At 41.9% G+C, this 19319-nt stretch overlaps 1 protein-coding gene across 4 annotated transcripts in view; it reads right to left on the reverse strand.

Annotated features, from left to right (window-relative positions):
* Positions 1-506: 506 nt before the first annotated feature.
* SPEF2 (sperm flagellar 2) overlaps positions 507-19319 on the reverse strand; it is a 177533-nt gene continuing 158720 nt past the window's right edge. For 2 of the 4 annotated variants that reach the window (XM_014831226.3, XM_070519787.1), the window contains 4 exons: positions 13975-14154; positions 9176-9406; positions 8858-8980; positions 1974-2654 (listed from right to left, as the gene is read on the reverse strand). In XM_014831226.3, coding sequence (XP_014686712.3) covers positions 2565-2654; positions 8858-8980; positions 9176-9406; positions 13975-14154 — 624 coding nt within the window. In that variant the 3' untranslated portion in view covers positions 1974-2564. Of the gene's footprint in view, positions 644-1973; positions 2655-8857; positions 8981-9175; positions 9407-13974; positions 14155-19319 lie in introns of those variants that run through there. The other 2 variants (XR_011506509.1, XR_011506510.1) reach the window with 2 other exon arrangements.

Below are 19319 nucleotides of genomic sequence, written 5' to 3' on the forward strand. Positions count from 1 at the left end.
TTTGATGATGGCTGAGCATTCACTAGAATTATAAGACTTGAGAGGCCCTCAGGGAGATGAGCTTCTAGTACATTCTTCCTTCCTCTGGGAAATCCCAGGCAGTCTCTGTCCTCAGCGTGAAGTTCCACCCCTCGCCTGCTCCAGAACCTGCAGTGGAAGAGCTCCTCTTACATCTCTGGGTCTTGCCCAGTCACCAGATCTGCTCAGTCCTGATGATGATTAAGCTTGTGATGTGGTGGCAAATATGCACCGGGGAGGCCTTTTGAGTAGTGGTTGGTCTCCTACTGTTCAGATGGGTTTATTGGGCCTCAGGAAGGAGATTCTGCAATTTCCTTACGTAATAACATCGTGCAAGAACATTATTAGAGCAACGAATGCTGTTGCTTCTGCTTTTATTTTTTTTTCCATTGCAATGTAATGTTGCCCTGTCTTGCTCAATCTTTAATGACATGTGGATGAGTTTACCGGCTGTGCCCTATTATGATTTCTTTGAACTCTATTTTCAGATATTCCTCTACTTCCTTTTCTAGAATAGCTAGAATTACATGTGAATCAGCTAAGTTGAAATTTTGAAATTTCTAGCAAGAGTTTCGTCTTCATCTCATTCTGGGTCACCATCCTCCATCATCTTGAAGACAAGGTTCTGGGAACGGAGCCAAATAGAAGCAAATTTAGGAAATGTGTCATTTTCTAGAAGTAGAATATAATTCCCACTAACAATAGAAATTATCTTTGGATTGCTCATTGTTAGTGATCAATCTAAAATGTGATATTTGCACACATTTTACACAAATATATCGACACAACTTAAAGCTGGCTATGACTTTAGTCTTAGGTTCTAAAGCATACCAATAAAGAAAACACACAGGGGCTGTGCCCAGTGGCACAGCAGTTAAGTTCCCACGTTCTGCTTTGGCGGCCCCGGGTTCGCAGGTTTGGATCCCCGGTACGGACGGACATGGCACCACTTGTCAAGCCATTCTGTGGCAGGCGTCCCACATATAAAGTAGAGGAAGATGGGCATGGATTTTAGCTCAGGGCCAGTCTTCCTCAGCAAAAAGAGGAGGATTGGCAGCAGATGTTAGCTCAGGGCTAATCTTCCTCAAAAAAAAAAATTAAAAAAAAGAAAACACACATAATCTCTGACTTCATGGAACTTACAACCTAGTGGAGTGTCCAAGAAACAAAAGAGTAAAGATGTACTTTGTCAGATGTTAAGTGCAATGGAAAAAAAATTAAAGTGGGGATGAGGTGTGTGGAGGTGGTGGGTTATTTCTATTTTGTATTATGTGTTGAGGGAAGGTCTTACTGACCAAGTGTCATTTCAACACAGACCTGAAGGAAGTCAAGCCATGCAGATATTTGGGGAAAATCATTCCAGGCAGAGAGGAAAACAAGTGCAAAGGCTCCCAGGCAGGAGGGTGCCTAGTATGTTCGAGGATCAACAAGGGGAATTTGTCACTTAAACAGAGTGGGCAGAGGAGAATAGCAGGAGATGAGATCAGAGAGGTAGCAATGGGTAAGGTCAAGGTGAGGACTTGGACTAGACTCTGTGTGAGACAGGATGCCAATAAAGGGAGCAGAGAGGTGACATGACCTGACTTGCATTATAGAAGGCTCCCTCTGTTGGCTGTGGACATGTTGAGTTTGCAATGACTTTGAGCCATCCATGTGGCAATCTAGTGGACAGTAAGATAGACATTTGGATTTCAAGGGAAGATGGGAATAGAAATTTCAGCATTAGCCTTTTTAATACCCACAAAGTCATGGAAATAGATGACTCATCCAGGGATTGACTGTGGACAGAGAAGGCTGAGTGTTGAAACTCTCCAACATTTAGAGTTTGAGTAGAAGAGGACGATCAGCAAGAGATTCTCAGAAGGAGCAGCCAGTGAAGTGACTTAGAGGGCGTTTCATAGGAGCCCAGCAAGAATACATTGTCACTCAGAAGACACACACACACACAACACCTTGAGATAAGCATCATTGAATTTGAGTCGCTAATTTATACAAGTAAAAAGGTACAATTGTGCAAGTGCATCTATTTATACAGGAAACATTCTATTCTATTAAGCAAGAATCATGAATAGACGCTAGGAGCATGACATACTGGCAATTGATAATGCAGCCTTCTCCTTGGCTAGCGGGATGAAACTTGGGATTTTCCTGCACACAGAGCAAGAATTAGAAAATGTCCACTGCAGTACTGCCCTGACGTGGAGCTTTGGGGGAATTTTCACTCTGTCTGCCTAATGTAGGTACTTCCCGTAGGGACTGTTCAAGACTTATGTGTCTGTTTATTTTTGAACATATTGTTCTGGTGCCTTCTATTTTCAGAATCACTTCAAAATGCATTCATTCTCACTTTGGATTTTTGCTTTGAAATTTAAGGTTTATTATAGACTATTCTCTGAGGTAAGGGCAGCTCCCTTTTCAGTGCCCCCTCATAACCTGGTAGGGGTCATTTCTACAATTACAATGATAACATATATGACAGAGACTATGTTTACATATGATGTTGGGAAGACTCATTGCCAAGTTATAAAAATCACACTCTTTTGTCTTCATTTCTTTTCCTCTGTAAGTCTTGAAGGAGATCGCTCTCCATCACTTCCTTGTACGTGCTCACTCCTTTGGAGAATCATTTTAATATCCTAAGAGAAGAGATTCAAAGAAAAGTTACAAACATTAATGAATGACTTAGGATTAATGATCATCTAATCTATGCTAGTGATTAAACAGTAAGTTGTTCTTATTTTTATTTTTTTCTTTCAGAAAATTGTTCTCTATTTAGTTTGAATTCTGCCCTGCAACTTGCTAGTTGTACCCTTGGAAAGATATCAAAGATCTTGGAGCTTCAGTTTCCTTATCGAATAATGGAGTTGTCATATTAGATTAAATAACATTTGTAAAAGCAGTTGCACAGAGTCTGGCACCTAATGGGCAAGCCAAAAGGTTATTTCTCTATTAACGAATAAAAATCAGCATTCACTTCTATTAAAGGAAAATTCTAATGCCAAATTAACCACATATACAGCTTTGTAGAATGTCAGAACAGTAGATTATTGGGGGTGGGGGCAGCTTGTCTCATTTCCCCATGTTTTTTCAATATCAGGGTTAGAATGATCTGTTTTTTGTCCACTTCAAATACCCAGCTATCTTACATTTTAAATCACAGATATTTTTAAAGTAAATTTAAAATTTATTACACTGTAGAAGGGGTACGAACACATGTGAAAATGTAGAATTATATTTATGCAGTTTCTAGGGCTTTTTACACAAATTTAGGAAAAGGCTTTAAGAATATGTTTCTTTTGGGGCCAGACCAGGGGCGCTGCGGTTAAGTGCGCACATTCTGCTTCGGCAGCCCGGGGTTTGCCAATTTGGATCCCGGGTGTGGACATGGCACAGCATGGCACGCCATGCTGTGGTAGGCGTCCTACATACAAAGTAGAGGAAGATGGGCATGGATGTTAGCTCAGGGCCAGTATAAAGTAGAGGAAGATGGGCATGGATGTTAGCTCAGGGCCACTCTTCCTCAGCGAAAAGTGGAGGATTGGCAGCAGTTAGCTCATGGCTAATCTTCCTCAAAAAAAAAAAAAAAAAGAATATGTTTCTTTCCTTCAGAGCTGAGTTCCAAAGATTTCAATTTGACTGTTGTCATTTTACTCACAAAGACCCGAGTTAGTTCACTATCTGAGCTGAGCCCTGCCAAGTGACATGCACATTGCTTGTATCAGTCACTGCTGGGAATCATAGTGAATCATTTTCTTGAGGGACTTTGTTCGTTGAAAATATAGATCTACAGCCAAAGGTCAACCTTGTGCAAACTAAGGGAAAAAGAACAGCTGCTCACCATTGACCTTTGTGGTCCTACCCATGACAATTCTTAATAACATGTCTTCTTTGAGTAGTACACTGTATCTACAGTAACTAATGCTGACTATTGCATGTTAATTTGGGGATTATTTAATGATCTGATCTGTGATTATCTGATACTCTATAGCATGGGGAAAATTATAAGCTCCAGATATTTAAACCAGCCTTGGCTAAGTTTATAGCTGAAATCAGGGGCCATAATTGTCAGTAGCAGTTAATGGAGAAAAGCCTGAGAGAGTCTGGAAATATTTGATCTGGGTGCACTGAAACAGCCATCATATTTGTTATAAGGATAGAGGAGAAGGTTGGAGCACATTTTAAAGTCAGATGCCTTGAAGACAAATGGGATGAAAGTTCCTTATATTTATATTTATAGGTATTTTGTCCTGACTCATTCGTTTATAAGAAATTCTTCTGCGACATTCTGACTTTAACACTAAAAGCTTTAGTGAATGGAAACCTTAATTTTAAGGTTATATGCTTGATTTACAGGTTTGCTAAAAGAAATTTACATTAATTCAGTGCGTGTTCATTAGAAGAAACTACATTTGTTTGGTTGGTATAGAAAAATCGTGTGTTCACTTATATTTGTAAATATATTTGTCAGAGGAAATTAATTGACTTTACTAACAACCCAGTTACAGTATCCTCACTGAACTTGTTACGTTTAACCTCAGCATTTTCTCAATAAAATTTAGGAACATTACTTGAAAATAACCTCTTTGTATGAGATCTATGAAAGCAGAAGTTAAATAACTGACTTTAATTGAATAACTATAAAACCCAACACAAAATCTGGATCTTCCACATAGATATTGACACATGGGGCTTCCTGGGACCTCAGTGTGAACCTTTGTCATCAAGGCACTGTACCAGCAAAAGCCTTCTGTCTTTCCAAAGAGCAGACACTGAAGTCAGGAGATGAAAGGCCAGCATATTAATCCATCTACATATAATTTCACAGGGCTCAGAAATATTTCCTGTGTGCTACAACTACCAACAGACCAGTAATAATAATAATAATGTCTAACATGTATTGAGTGCTTTCTATCTGCCAAGCACTGAGTGGAGCACTTTATATGTATGAAGATGTTTAATACATACAAGAAACAATGAGGTGTGTATGATCATCAACCCTATTTCACAGATGGGGAAACCAAGGCACCATGAGGTCACTTGCCCAAGGTCACACAGTTTGTGGGTGTGAACCAATCAGTCTGGCTCCAGAGCTGGCTCTCCTAACCACAAAGCCAGGTCACCTCCCATAGGAGCAAAAATAAAACATATCAAAATAATTACACGTACTTGGTTTTTTCAAATGCGTATTTTAAAATGTTGCTGCTTCCAAACATGAACCTTGTAAACACCGAGTGTTAGGCAACAACCTTCACTCCCGCTGTTTGTAACAGCAAACAGCATTTTAACCTGAAAAACCACACTCTAGCTTTTGCTCTACTTTATCTTGAAAGATCTTCAAATAACAGCACTGTGGTTAAAGTTCATTTTAAAATGTGGTCTATTTTCTTGTACATGGATATCTGGAGCAAAAAATGATGACAGGACGAGTGTGATGGTAACTGAGTCTTCAGAGATTTTTTTTTCTTTCCCTTTCTTTCTTTTCTTTTTTTGCTTAGTGAAAATGAGAATAGAGTCCCTTACTGGAAAGGGAACCTCTTTCATTTAGAACATCAGAATTTAAGCTTTTCAGGGTATAGGCTCAACTCTCCTTGATTCACTATCATATGGATGAGTCCTGATTATGGTGGTCCACTGTGCTCTCGTTAGATTCCTTAGGGGAATGACAGGCAGGAGATGTGAAAGGAGAGGAGAGCAAGAGTTGAAGAAGCCTACTCAATAGGAACACTCTACCAACAAAGGAACGGAAAAATGGATGGATGGACTGACCGACAGACAAACTAACTCTTTCTGCTATTAGAGCGTCGGGTACCGCGAGACTGGCTCATTGCAGGTCAGACACCCTCCAGTTGAGTGGCTCTCAGCCAGAGGGGTCCTGTGCACCAGGGAAGATTTGAGGAATGTGCAGAGGTAGTTTTGGTGGCCAATATATCAAGGTGCTCCTGGAACATAATGAGTAGCGGTCGAGAATGTTGCACATCCTGCCAGACTAGAGATAGTCCTGCTCAAAGAGGAACCGTGCTGTCCAAAATGCCAGCAGCACTCCAGCTGAGGTACACTCCAAGCTGACGATACTCCTTCCAAAATGAGGGAAATACCCAAATTAAAAGGAGCCCCGTGGACTCCAGTCTTCCCTGGGAGTCAGAACACCTCTTCAGGGGGCTGATTCTCGAAGGCAGTCATCTGTTGGCTGTTTTCTTTTCTCAGGAAAATGCCAGATGGAATCTTCTCTGCAAATGAATCATATTTAGTCATTCTGGCCAGTGTAAGGATGTTCCCAAATCGTCCTGACTTTGTAGGGAGCTTTCCTCCCATTACGGGAGGAATTAATGGTGGCATCAATTTATACTCCTACTTGTTCTCGGTAGAATAAGATAAATGCTATTATACATAATCCTAAGGGAATTTAAAAATTGTTTTGCTGCTTCAAAATAAAAGGGCTGTTCCCTGAAACATGGAATAGAACGTGTAGTGTAAAATGCAGTCCAAAGCCCTGGGCCTCTGGAACCCACCTTACGCAGAATGCCATTTGCTGAGAGGAAAGCAGAAGTGGGGAGGGTCCCACAGCTGGTGACTCTCCCCCATGCTGCTTGTGACACTGATTCACCCGCCTCTCTCCACCCCTTTGTCTCGTTCTGATGTGCTCTCTCCTCACTAATTCTAGGGTCACACTGACTTATACCCTCCTCATCCAAAGTGGGGAAGAAAGCTGATCTTCAAGAATCAAAGCATGAACTATAAGATGCTGAAAAGGGACATGTAACATATCAGTTTCCATGCGAATGGTAAGTGTTGTGGAATGTCTGAGTGCAACAACTTGGAATAACTGCCAACTGTGTTTCCAAGTATTTGGGACCTGTTTAAATAGAGACATAAAAAATTTAAAGAAGAATTTTGTTAAATGTAGAGACATAATGATATGACATGGTTAAGAGACAAATACTTAGGGATGAAGAAATTAATATTGCATAATGCTCCCGCTTAGAAGCCTATCCAGTTTCCTTCGCTTTTCAGATCGAAACCAAATTTCTCCATGTGACTTCTGGGTTCTTTGCAATCTGTCCTGATCATATGAATCGACGGGACCTTCACCCACTAAATGACTCTAAACCTTCACCCACTGCTCTTTGACCCATGGGCTCCCGCTCCTCCCATGCAGTCTTGCTTCCACGCCTTTGCCCAGGCCTCTCCTTTCACCTAGGATGCTCCCCTCTCCACTCCAACAGGAAAATCCATGCAGTCCTCCTCTTCTCTCCCGACACTGTTCAAAACACTGGCCATCTTTCAAGACCACTTCTAGAAAAAAAATTCCGATGTTTTGAATTTCTGTAATTTTGTATTTGGGTGGTTTACCTTATATCACGCTCTTGTGATTCCTGATGTAAAAATTCTCTTGCAAACAAGTGGATTGCTTGAGAGCAGCAACTGAGTTTAGTACTTACTCTTCCATCTCCCGTGGAATCCTACATTAGCAGCCTCAGGAGTAAATGCTCAGTATTGAACAGTAATCATAACAGCCATCATTTCTGTAGTACTCACCATGTGTCAGATACCACGCCAAGTGCTTTATACGCACAATCTCATTTAATCCTCACTGCAACCCTTTGAATAGGAAGGGCTGTTATCCCCATTCAACAGATGAGAAAGTCAGGATCAAGAGAAAGTCAGGTATCTAATGTGTGGTAGACCTGAGATCCAGTCTCATGACTTTCTGATTCCAGAGCCTGTGTTCTTAAATGCTATAGTCACACTTCACTATGGGAGGAGCTTAGTGTCTGCGAGCTTGTTAGAAATCAATTTCAATTATTACCAACATAGGTAAGACAATTTATATTTTTTAAAAAAGGATAAGCAATTTAGAACAAATAAATTTAAGGACAACAATATTTAAGTCTAGATAAGTGGTTATCATTGAGAAGTCAGGAGAAATGCATCTTAGACTACCTTCATTTTGTCAAAGTCAAAGCCCTTTTATCTTAAACTCAGCAAATCCTTTATACTTTAATAAACATCTAGTAGGAGCCAAATAGGGAGACTTCATGCTATCGAACCAGTATGTGGGAGGGTTGTAGCAACTTGCCATGCTCTGAAAGGGGTCAGCCTCTGCCTTCCCTAGCCCTTGCTGTGGGAGACCTGGGACTTGCCATGGAGGATGCACATTCGGCACATGTGGTTGAGACCTGCTTGGTTACTATGTGAGCTCTGAGGTGCAGCTCTTCCTTTCTTCTTTCCTTTCTTTTGCTGGGTTGGTCCAGTCTCTATGAGTTTTGTCCTCAGTTTCCCCATCTTGCATACTGTTTCCCTGATGGAACTGGCACCCAATCTTGAGTATGCATTGTCATTGTATGCACTGCGTAGATAATGTATATCATGATTAGAGCACAATGAATACCTCGGCACTTGGCTGGGTATCATGGACTCCTTAGTTCTCTTTGGCAAGGGCGTATTCTATTCTCCATACTTTCAAATCATAGGCTAGAGTCATTAGATGGCTGGAATGATCCACAATACTAATATTGACAACCACTCAACTTTAACTATCACCTACCTCCAGCCTTCTGTTGTAGACGCAAGGTAGCCCCGCAGTCCTGATGAAGCAGCTCCACAGCACTGGCAGTACTATCCATAGTACTGATAGCTACTGCTACTATGCCTGACCTGGCTGCCATTTGGGTGTTGTGGGCTGGTCTTTCTGCCTGATGCTATTACCAACTTAGCTTCCCCGACCCTGTTCTGGCCAAGTTCAGCTTCTTCCCCTTCTCTGCTGGTCCACATTAGAGATGTCCCACCATGCCCTAAACCTGAGCTCAACTGAATTAGGACACCTTTGGTTAATACTCACAGGAATTCTATAGTCTGAATAACTTGAAATCAGGTCTTGAATAAAAGGATGTTTCAAAAGAACAGCAACTTCAATTGCCTCCAGATTCTTGGCATCTAGGTCCTGAAATACTTTTATGAAGTTCTTTAAAGAAGAAAAAATAAGGTTAATTAACTTCACAGTCTTGCAGATGTTAAAAAACGGTTTTACTTAATAAAGTAATTTGCCATAATTTCTATACAATGATATATTTTGAGAGCAATTCCATGAAAATATGTTAAAAATTGAGGGCAATTTTTCTTTTGTACAGGTTTCCCTTTATGAAATAAGCTCACCAACCTCTGCATAAATGTTCTCCATCTTTAGCTGGCTGGAAAATCTGTTAGGGTCCTGTGCTTCATTTCCTCCTCGGAACACTCTGAGTAGTGTTTCCATGGAAATCTTTTCAGTGTTTGCATTTTCAGGGATTTCTTCTCCCTTTTCCTCTCTTACTTCTCTTTCCTCACTTATAACATTTTCCTCAGGTTCAGGAGATTCCGCAATTGGACTCATATCAGTAAGGAAGGAGGTCTATACCATGAAATGAAGAGAACATGAAGTCTGACTGAAGTCTTTCCAGTAATAGAGACATTTAGAAAACACCAATTTTATCACACACTTTTTATGCAATGGAATAATAATGCCTACCACAGACTAGCTAAACAAAGTCTAGAAGAGAATATGCTAGCTGCACTGGAAATCATGTCAAAATCCTAGACCAATTCTGCTTGTAGTTCACCAGTGTGGGGTGTGTCTTATTCATCTCTGTAAGTTTCAGCTGACTACACTGCAGGGTAGAGTGTATCCCTCAGGAAATGGTCACTGGAATGAATTAGTGTAACCAGTGTCAGAATTCTACATGTGAACGTAGATTTTTAACAGGATTTTCTTTTGAAACTGACTGCAGTCGAGAGGTTATGGCAAGTTAATTTCTCAAGTTTGATAGATTCTGAGTACTTTGGGAACACTTATTTGGCTACTGGAGGTTAAACCTGACTAAACACTCAGAAGGCAAAAGAGAAAACCAACTGAATATAGAAAGTCAGGTTGGGATCTTATTGCTGCTCTTTGCAACTTGGCCAAGAGCCATGAACTCAGGCACTGGTATTTTGAGTATGGTACAGAGTGCATTGCTTCTGAAGTAATTTCTTAGGTATCAAAAGTCTGAAAAACATCCCTAGTTTTGACCCAGTAATTATAGATCTAGGAATTGATTCTAAAGAAATATACATGTGCATGAAGACTTTTGTACATTCATTTAGTATTACTTACAGCAAAAACTGAAAACCTATGATTCTGAAACTGGGGGAATGGTGAGATAAATTACAGTATATTTCTGTGATGGAATACTATACTGCCATGAAAATTATGGTTTAGAAGAATACCTAGTGACATGAGAAAACACTCACAGAATAAGTGTATAAAGAAAACAGAACACAATAATAAATACACTAACATTCATTTTCTTATATATCTATACTTAACATGTGAAAAAAAAGAAACAGATACATTAATGAGTTACCAATTGTTACCTCTGGTAAGTGGAACAGTGATTACTTTTTCACTTTGTTTTGTACTTTCCAAATTCTCTCCAATAGATTTGTATTTCTTATATTTACTATAATAAATGTGTATATATGTGTGCATAGGTCTGTGTGTGTTTCTGATGATGAGGTAATCAATATTTGATGATTTGCCACAGAATAATGGGCATTTTTGGAATGTTGACTGGCCAAACATCAGAGAACATCTGACTGTTAATTCTTTTATCTCAAGGAAAGAAAAATACTAATTTAGGCTTAAGATAAGAGAGTGCCAATGTCTGTAAATATTCAATTCAGTAGAAGCACTTAGTGCCTAGATCATGCAAATTCTTTCCAAATAGTTATGTAATTCCCATATATAAAAGGATTATGGCACAGCACAAAATTAAGGCCCTGGTAGTCATCAGTCCCTAGAAGGGATTTGTAGAGACTGTTGGTAGTGTAATGAACAGGCTGCATTTGCTTTAGCTCTGTGTGGTCACCTCACCTTAGTAGGTTTCTCTCCTTTCATAAATTGGGAGTTTAATCTAATCTTGGAAAGAAAGAGAGAGAGAGAGAGAGACAGAGAGAAGGCTCTATCAGGTTAAGTTTTAGGAATTAAATATATCTATCTATCTATCCATCTATCTATTCAGCCTCATCTCCTTTTTTCTCGGTTAGGAATATTGGCCCTGAGCTAACATCTGTGCCAATCTTCCTCTATTTTTCGTATGTGGGACACTGAGACAGCATGGCTTGATAAGCAGTGTGTAGGTCCCTGCCCGGGATCTGAATCCACGAACCCCGAGCTGCCGAAGCAGAGTGCATAAACTTAACCACTATGCTACTGGGCCAGCCCCCTCATCTCCATTTTAAACAACTGAAATGCTATGGCAGAAATGTGAAGCTGGCCTTTGTGTCTCCACCTAGGAAGCTTGGAGATCACCACACTGGCTACCTGTCAATAATTTCCCAGGGCAACAGAACGTTTAGCATAGTAAAATGAACAGAGTCAAGATGTAAAACGTCTTGCTGAGTGAGTGAAGGATGAATGAATGCAGCACAGATGCTGTGTGGCCAAGATAAAGACAGAACCTGTGCGTGAGCAAAAGACTAGTCAGGTCGTATGAGCAGGTGATACCAAAATTAAACAGAGAAGGAACCTGGTCTCTCTGCACTATTTCCATAAGTAGAGATGGACTAACTTCTCAAAGGCCTGATATAATCATAATGGGATAAATGAATTTTTAATTTTAGCCAAAACCTAACAATTTAAACATTTGAAATTCTAGATTGAAGAATCCTTAACTTAATAATGTCAGAGGATGCTTTTAAAACTTTTGCTAATTTTGTTCTCTAGGAGGTGGGACAGAATAGACTTAGTGGCTCAGTGGGAGGGGAGGGAGGGGTGGGAGGCTGAGATGGGGAACAAAGGAGCCAGCTCAGCATCCTGGCGGGACGGCAGGGTGTGCAACGGAAGGGGGCCCTCTCCAACAGACATCTCTGAAAGACGACGATTTTGAATATGGGTGTATGAACAAGACCAGGGATGCCACGTTGGAGAAAAACCAGTGCTTCTAAATGAGCAGTTATTAGGGGCATCAAAACTCTGTGTGAGTCACATTATCATCTAAGAAGTGGGACAGATGGTGGCTCTAGCAAACACTATGTCACATTTGGCTAACTCTCAGAGGCAGCCCACAAGGACTCCCAATAAATGTGTCTCGGGAATGGTGTCTCACCATGCATTTCTACCATTCAATCAGTTCAGTCCCACATCTCAGAGGCAGAACAGAAGGTCAATCCTTGGGACTAATGTGCGCAAAGCGCCAAAGTGCAGATTAGAATAAACATTTATGTTTCGAATACCAGGGCTTCAAACACTCTGCTAAGATGTTGTAACAAGACTTTCAAAATGTGGGAGATTCAAGCTCACAATTTACTGAATTGCAACATCATGGCCCCACACCACACAGGCCAGAATGAACCATTTACCCAAATGTCAACTTATTGAAAGCTTCAGTAGGACTAGTGCACGACTCACGAATGCTTTACTCTTGAGCTTCTTTTAAATCGCCTGAGACGCTGTGGATTTAAACAGAAGGTCTGTGTCATATTGAATAACACAGTGTTCAGTGCAGAGTTGCTGAAATAGTGTAAGGAAAAGTAAAACATCGGGGAGATTTCCAGTTGTTTATGCGGAAAGCAAAAGCAGAGATCTGATTAAATGTCTTGGGAGGGAATATGGATCTGTTGGAGGTGTTATTTCTGAGCAGACTCATTATGGCTTTCTGGATGAGGTTGCCCAGGAAACTAGAACACAGTTGGAAAGGGTACAGAAGTGGAGCCACATAATTGGAAGCAGGATGGCGAGGTCAAGGGGTAGGCAAGAATGAGGGAGGTGTTTGGATCTTGTATTTCAAAAGCTCCTAGAGTTCACCCCAAGCCAGGAACAGGCTAGAGTGACAGACACGCACTCCATCTCTCGCCCTCTACCCCAGTTTCACCTCTGTTGTGCAGTGATCCTGGGTCAGGTCTTGTGCAGTGTCTTTGGACTTTAAAAGAGCTCTTGAGAGAAGCACTTCAGGGGAGCTGCCTCCTGGGTGGAGGCACTAGCTTATGGAGAATGAGCGGTTCAGGGACAAAAGGGATGCAAGACCTTGCAGTGCCAGCTGGCCTGGCTGCTACCCACCCATGCAGCTGTCTGTTGTTATGGTAACAGTTCTAGTTCTATTGCTTCCCAGAATGAAAGCTGTCATAGGAACTTCCCATTTTTTTTTTTTCAGAATACTTTACTTTGACAGACATGTGTGAAAGAAAAAGAAGTGTGGCTAGGACATCTGATGAGTTTGGAGTGGGCAGCACCCCTCTTTCCTCTACATCCACAAAGGAAGAACAGAAAAAGGCATTCCATCATGAGGGTCACAACTCTGTCCCCAAAAGGTCAGGGGAAGACTAAAAAGTCACTCCAATGGGCATCTGAGAAGTACATTAGTTACTACCCTATTCTGAGCTTTTCTACCTGAAAAAGCCAGGGAATATCAACCCCTTAGAAATCTCAAGGGGGATGTGAGGTTTTATTAGATATTAAGCATTTTTGTCCTTGGATGCAGGAGATACAGAGTGCCTGTGAATTTCAGGTGGCCAGGCTTTGGCCTTTAACACTGTCAAGTGTCACATATATGTGGGAGGTGTCTGAGGCCTGAACTTACTTTACGTAGAATTTCCACATAGTATGACAAATAGATTGGGTTGATACTCAGCTCTTTTTGCTTCATCAGGATCAGCACTTCGTGCAAAATAACGGCTGCCCTTTATAGAGCAAACTTTGACTCTACCAAGAAACTCTGAGCAAATTCTGGTTTTACTACAAAAGCATTCTTTGGATATTGGGTCCTCAGTTCTCAATCCAATTGAGTAAGGCCTTATTGAAGACTTAGAATGTGTAAAGCATTATGTTAGGTACATGGGAAAATATAGAGATCAAAAAAAGAGAGTCTCTGTTGTTAGAAGTTTAGGATCTTCTGGCATCCCCGTCCAGACCCCAATGCTAGTCCATTTCTGGAACATAATTACCTTTTCTGTAATAAGATTAGGAGTTTCAATTGGTTGGAAGACATGAGTCCCAATGGCCACACTGAGGGCCCTGTAGACCCCTTCCACAGCGTCCGGATGGCAAGCAAAATAAAGCAGCATCTGTGTGTAGTCAAGCTGGGGCGGATTCTTCTCATAGTCAGCAAATAACCTAAAGAAAAACTGTCACACAAAAGAATTTCAACCAAAGATAAAATGCAATACTCCGATAGTTGGTAGATGGACAGAAAGGGAAGAATCTCTCCAGAAGCTTTGGAATAAGGTCACTTTCTAAGGACCGAATTAGTAAACTAACGTATAATGAATGGTATTAACTGAAGAGCATGCTAAGTAAAATTTAAAAAAAAAAATGGGAAAAATAGGGCTCAAAATTCTAATATTAAAGAAAATTGTATGCTAATCGTTATCAATAGCATTTATGAAATAATGCACTAATTAAAGGTTGTGGGGACTACATGTTAAGTAGGAAAAGGGAGCCACTGGAGTGAGGACACATCTGTCTATCCTTAGCACCATTCCCACAAACTGGGCCCTGACTCCTAAATATGAAGTTTCTGGTACATCCCTCTCTGTGAAGAGTGGCAAGAGGGGAAGGGGATGATGCCCAAAGCCACTGGGACTCTAGCCATTAAAACCCTTTAACTGGCCCACATTGCTCTGGATGTTATACTCAATCTATTGACCATCACATGACTTCTTCCAGTGTGTACTCACACTCAGGGAGAGAGTAGACCAACCACTAGATATCCGTTTGTTCGCCAAGTCTCTCTCATTCTGAATGACTGAGCTGACAGCTCTGGATGCAGTGTCTTGTGCATTTGGCAGCATGAATGGTTAGTGCTTGGGAACCTGATATCCTCCTGGGTCTGGCAAAGTGGAGGCTCAAACCCTGGGACACACAGTCCACATCTAAGCACCTAAGTACCTACATGCCCCTGTTTGGGGAAGTGGCTGGTTTCCTTGACCAGCTCTTCTCCAATATGTGCATTCAGTGACCTGCAGAATCTTTTCAAAACATAGATTCTGATTAAATAGATGGTTCTGCAGCAGGTAAGTTCTGCATGTTTAGCAAGCTCCTCGGTGATTCCAATTTTGCTGGTCCTGGCCTACACCTTAAGACGCAAGAGCCTGGATCCAGAGATACCATGTTATTCTCTATTACCAACAATCGTCACAACTATGAACAAATTTACCTAGACAGATTTGAAGATAACAGTTGGAAAAATAAATTTCTGATATTTCACAAATCAAATAAAAATTTAAATAAAAATAACTTTGATAGGAAAATGCATAAAGTTGGTTATGCTACAAAGCAGAAAAGAATCTTAGGGGTCAATGGGATCTTCAAGTTTATCTATTCAGTCACCCTTTTATCAAACATTTATGAGTGTCTGCTACAAGCCAGGCACAGAGCTAGGCTGAGATGCTCAAGAACACTCTGACAGCAAGGCATCCTTTGATTTTTCAGGAGTCATGATCCAGCTGGCAGGCTTCCTTCAGGACCTTGTATTTTCTCCATCTTCCCACCTGCCTTTGAGGTGCTTCAGGGACTTCCAGCAGGATAGGGAGAGAATGGAGACTGACACTAACCAATCACTGTGGCATGGTCCTTGGGTGCATATCTTCCATTTCTTTCACATGAAGAGCTGAACTTTAGTATTGTTCCCATTGAACTGCTCTTATAAATGCTATACAGGTGCAGGACATCATTATTTCCACTAAAAAAGAAGCTGAATATTATATATTGATGGAAGATGTGCAAAAATAAAATCAGTTCATATGTGGACTCTTTCTGTAATTACACAGGCTTGATTTTTTTTTTTTTTTGGAGGAAGATTAGCCTTGAGCTAACATCTGCCACCAATCCTCCTCTTTTTGCTGAGGAAGACTGGCCCTGAGATGGCACATCTGTGCCTGTCTTACTCTATATGTGGGACACCTGCCACAGCATGGCTTGATAAGTGGTGCGTAGGTCTGTACCTGGGATCCGAACTGGCAAACCCTGGGCTACCAAAGTGGAACGTGTGAACTTAACTGCTGCACTACTGGGCTGGCCCCTGCACAGGCTTGATTTTAAATCAATGGATTGGACATTCAAAAATGTCAGGTTTGCTATGTTCTTAAGATTGTTTAAAATACTGTAGTAGGCACAATTCTAAGAAGGCTTCAAAGGCTCCCACCCCCTGGTGTACATGTCTTGTATAATCCCCTTCCCCTGAGTGCAGGTGGGACTTATGAACTTGACGGGAAAGTCATTCCCATGAGTAGGTTGCCTTGTATAGCAGAGATAAAGGGATTTTGCAGATACAGTTAAGGTCCTTAATCAGTTGATTTTAAGTTAATCAAAAGGGATCCTGAACTAATCAGGTGAGCCATTTAAAAAAGGACCCAGGCCTTCAGGGAGAGATTTGAAGTCAGAGAGATGCTCTTCTGCTGGCCATGAAGAAACAAGTTGTGGAGGGACCATGTGGCAGGGAACAACTAGTAGCCTCTCAGAGCTGAAGGCCTCAATCCTACAACTGCACAGATCCGAATTCTGCCAGCAACCCATCTTGGAAGCCAATCTTGGAATTGGCCACAGATGAGGTTGCATCTTCATCTGACACTTTGATTTCACCCCTGTGAGACCCTTTGCAGAGGACCCATCTGAGTCAGACCTGGACTTCTGACTTACAGAACTGTGAGATAATACACAGGTATTGACAAACACTTACTGAGCACCTATGATGTGCTAGGCATGGACTGTTCTAGGTGCTTAAAATGCATTCACTAGGAAAGAGATAAAGATGCCTGCTCTTGAGGAGCTCACTTTCTAGAGGAGGAAGATAGGCAATAAAGAATAAATAAAATAAATTAAGTAAATTAGATAGTGATTTTAAAATACAGGAAACAGGTTAAGGAAAGGGGAATTGGGAGTGAAGAGTGGGGAGGGGGAAGATTGCAGAACTGAGAAGGTGAAATTCGAACAAAGATTTGGAGGAGGGCAGCAAGCTAGCTAGTAGGTCATCCAGGGCAAGAGCATTACAGGCAGAGGGAACTGCTGAGGCCAGTGTCCTAAGGTGCAAGCACACCTTGCACATTTGATCAATAGGAGCAGGCCAGGGTGGCTGAGGCAGAGTGGGCCAGGGCAGAACAGCAGGAGATGAGGTGAGAGAGGGAAAAGGGTCAGGAGATGCAAGGCCAGGTTGACCGCTTAAGGACTTTGGCTTTTCCTTTGAATGAAACTCAGAGCTGTGGGAGGGTTTGAGTGGAGGCTGCCATGACCTGCCTGTAATCTGAGCTAAGACAAGGGAGAAACAGGGAGACCTGTGGTGAGGCTGTTGCGGTCATCCAGGTGAAGTGCACTGTGGCTTGTTCCAGTGACAGCACTGGGGCTTGGAAGAGGCGGTCTGATCCTGGATATATTTTGAAGGTGGAACTACCAAGATTTCCTAAGGGATTAGATGTGGGCTTTGAAAAAAAGAGAAAAAATGGAGATGACTCCTAGGGTTTTGGCCTGAGCAACTGAAAGAACAGAGTTTCCACTGGCTGAGACGGAGAGGGCTTTAGGTGAAGATGGGAGCAGTGGGGTGGCAGGGATGGGAGATCGGGTACACAGTTTTGGATATGGCAAGTTTGAGACTCTACTAGAATATTCAAGTGGAGATGTCAAATAAGCAGTTGTATCTAGGAGTCTAGATTTGGTGTGGAAATTAGACATTTAGGATTCATTAGCAAATAGCTAGTATTTCAAATCATGAGACTGGCTTCAAAAATATTAATAGCCCAAAGTAATGGAAGGATTTCGCATGGACAGAAGCTGTGGAGAAGAGATCAAGACAACACCTGTAAATCTAAATACAGTAAAATTCAATTGCCTTTTCTCAGGAAATTCCTAAGGATTTTTAAAATACTGGACTAGCTGCTCTTGGTCTTGAGTGTGGAAAGCTGTGGAGCCAGGACACGGCCTGTTGAACCTCTCAGTTATAAGGAAGTACATTGTCACTGTCAGGGGACAATGATTGATTGCAACACAGACATGTGGTGGGGTTCCCTTTTGGATGCAGCTGGACCTTTCATCCAGTGTCTGGGACTCTGTGGTCATCCAAGCCCATGGACTGTGGTAATGGCCTGTCTCCAGAAGCCCCTGCAGGGTGTAACTCAGAGGCAGGCCCTGGATCATGGAGAGCACAGATGACAAAGCAGGGGAGGTGAGTGGGACCCTAGATTGTAGCCCAAACCCTCTTCTTAAGAAGATACAGAGACCCCAGGAGGTGGAGGGACCTGCTCAAGGTCCTACAGTGAGTCATGACAGAACTGGGGGAAGAGCCCAGGGCTCCTGACCCTCTGCCCTCCCCCTTCAGGGGGGCATTTTGTTTCCTGATTTGGTCTTTCCTATTCTAATTACAGCCAAAGAAGTAAACTTGCTTTGTTGTTTTATGTTTTCTCTTTGAGCACTTTTCTTTAGCATGCTAACCATTAACTACTGTTTAACCATGGATAGTTAGCATGGTTAGCTTCTGCTTAGCTAACACTTACGTAGGGCTTACTATGTGCCAATCACTGCTCTAAGAGTACCACGTGTAGGAACTCATGCCGCACAACAACCCCACCAGAAAGAGATTAAAATAAACCACAGCACAGAGAAGTCAGCTAGCTTCATGGAAGACCTCACAGCTTGTAAGCAGTGGAATTTGTGCTTTTAATCCCAGTTTAAGAGCACTGAGATTTATGTAATACTGAGCATCCAGTCCCTGAGGCAGTGAGGGATGGAAGACACCATTCCCTTCTGTCCTCTCGATATCACACACACACACAGGCGGACGCACGCACGTATGCTTGCTTGCTCACAAAAATACATACACACATCAGTCAGCCATCCTTTCCCCCATAACAACACTCTTTCTCAGGCTTCATGGTCCTGCCTCTGCCCCCAACTTTGTTTCTTTCCTCCATGTCACTTTCCAGCAATTGGGGCAGTGGCACGTGGGAGCCACACCTTCCTCTGTACCCAAAGGCCTTTTCCTGTTTCACAGCCTCGAAGTCCTCAGGCTGACCAGCACCCTCCACCTTCTGGCTTTAGCTGCTGGGGGAGCAACTAAAAGCCTCCGCCCTAGACTGACATTTCTCAAAACTTCAGGCTGGAAAGGAAAGTGCTTTTTACTTGGCATCAAATTCAGACTGAAAGTTTCTTCCAAGTAATGAAGAATCTGTTTATGTTGTTGGCAGATTTGTTCACAAAATCATATAGAGAGGGCCTTCCAAAAGCTCCTCAGGAGAAGTGATCTCAGTCCTCCAGTTTCACATTAAAAAAACAACAACAACTGAAACAAAAAACTACCCCTACA

Source organism: Equus asinus, chromosome 10 (genome assembly GCF_041296235.1).
Source record: "Equus asinus isolate D_3611 breed Donkey chromosome 10, EquAss-T2T_v2, whole genome shotgun sequence".
Taxonomy (NCBI): domain Eukaryota; kingdom Metazoa; phylum Chordata; class Mammalia; order Perissodactyla; family Equidae; genus Equus; species Equus asinus.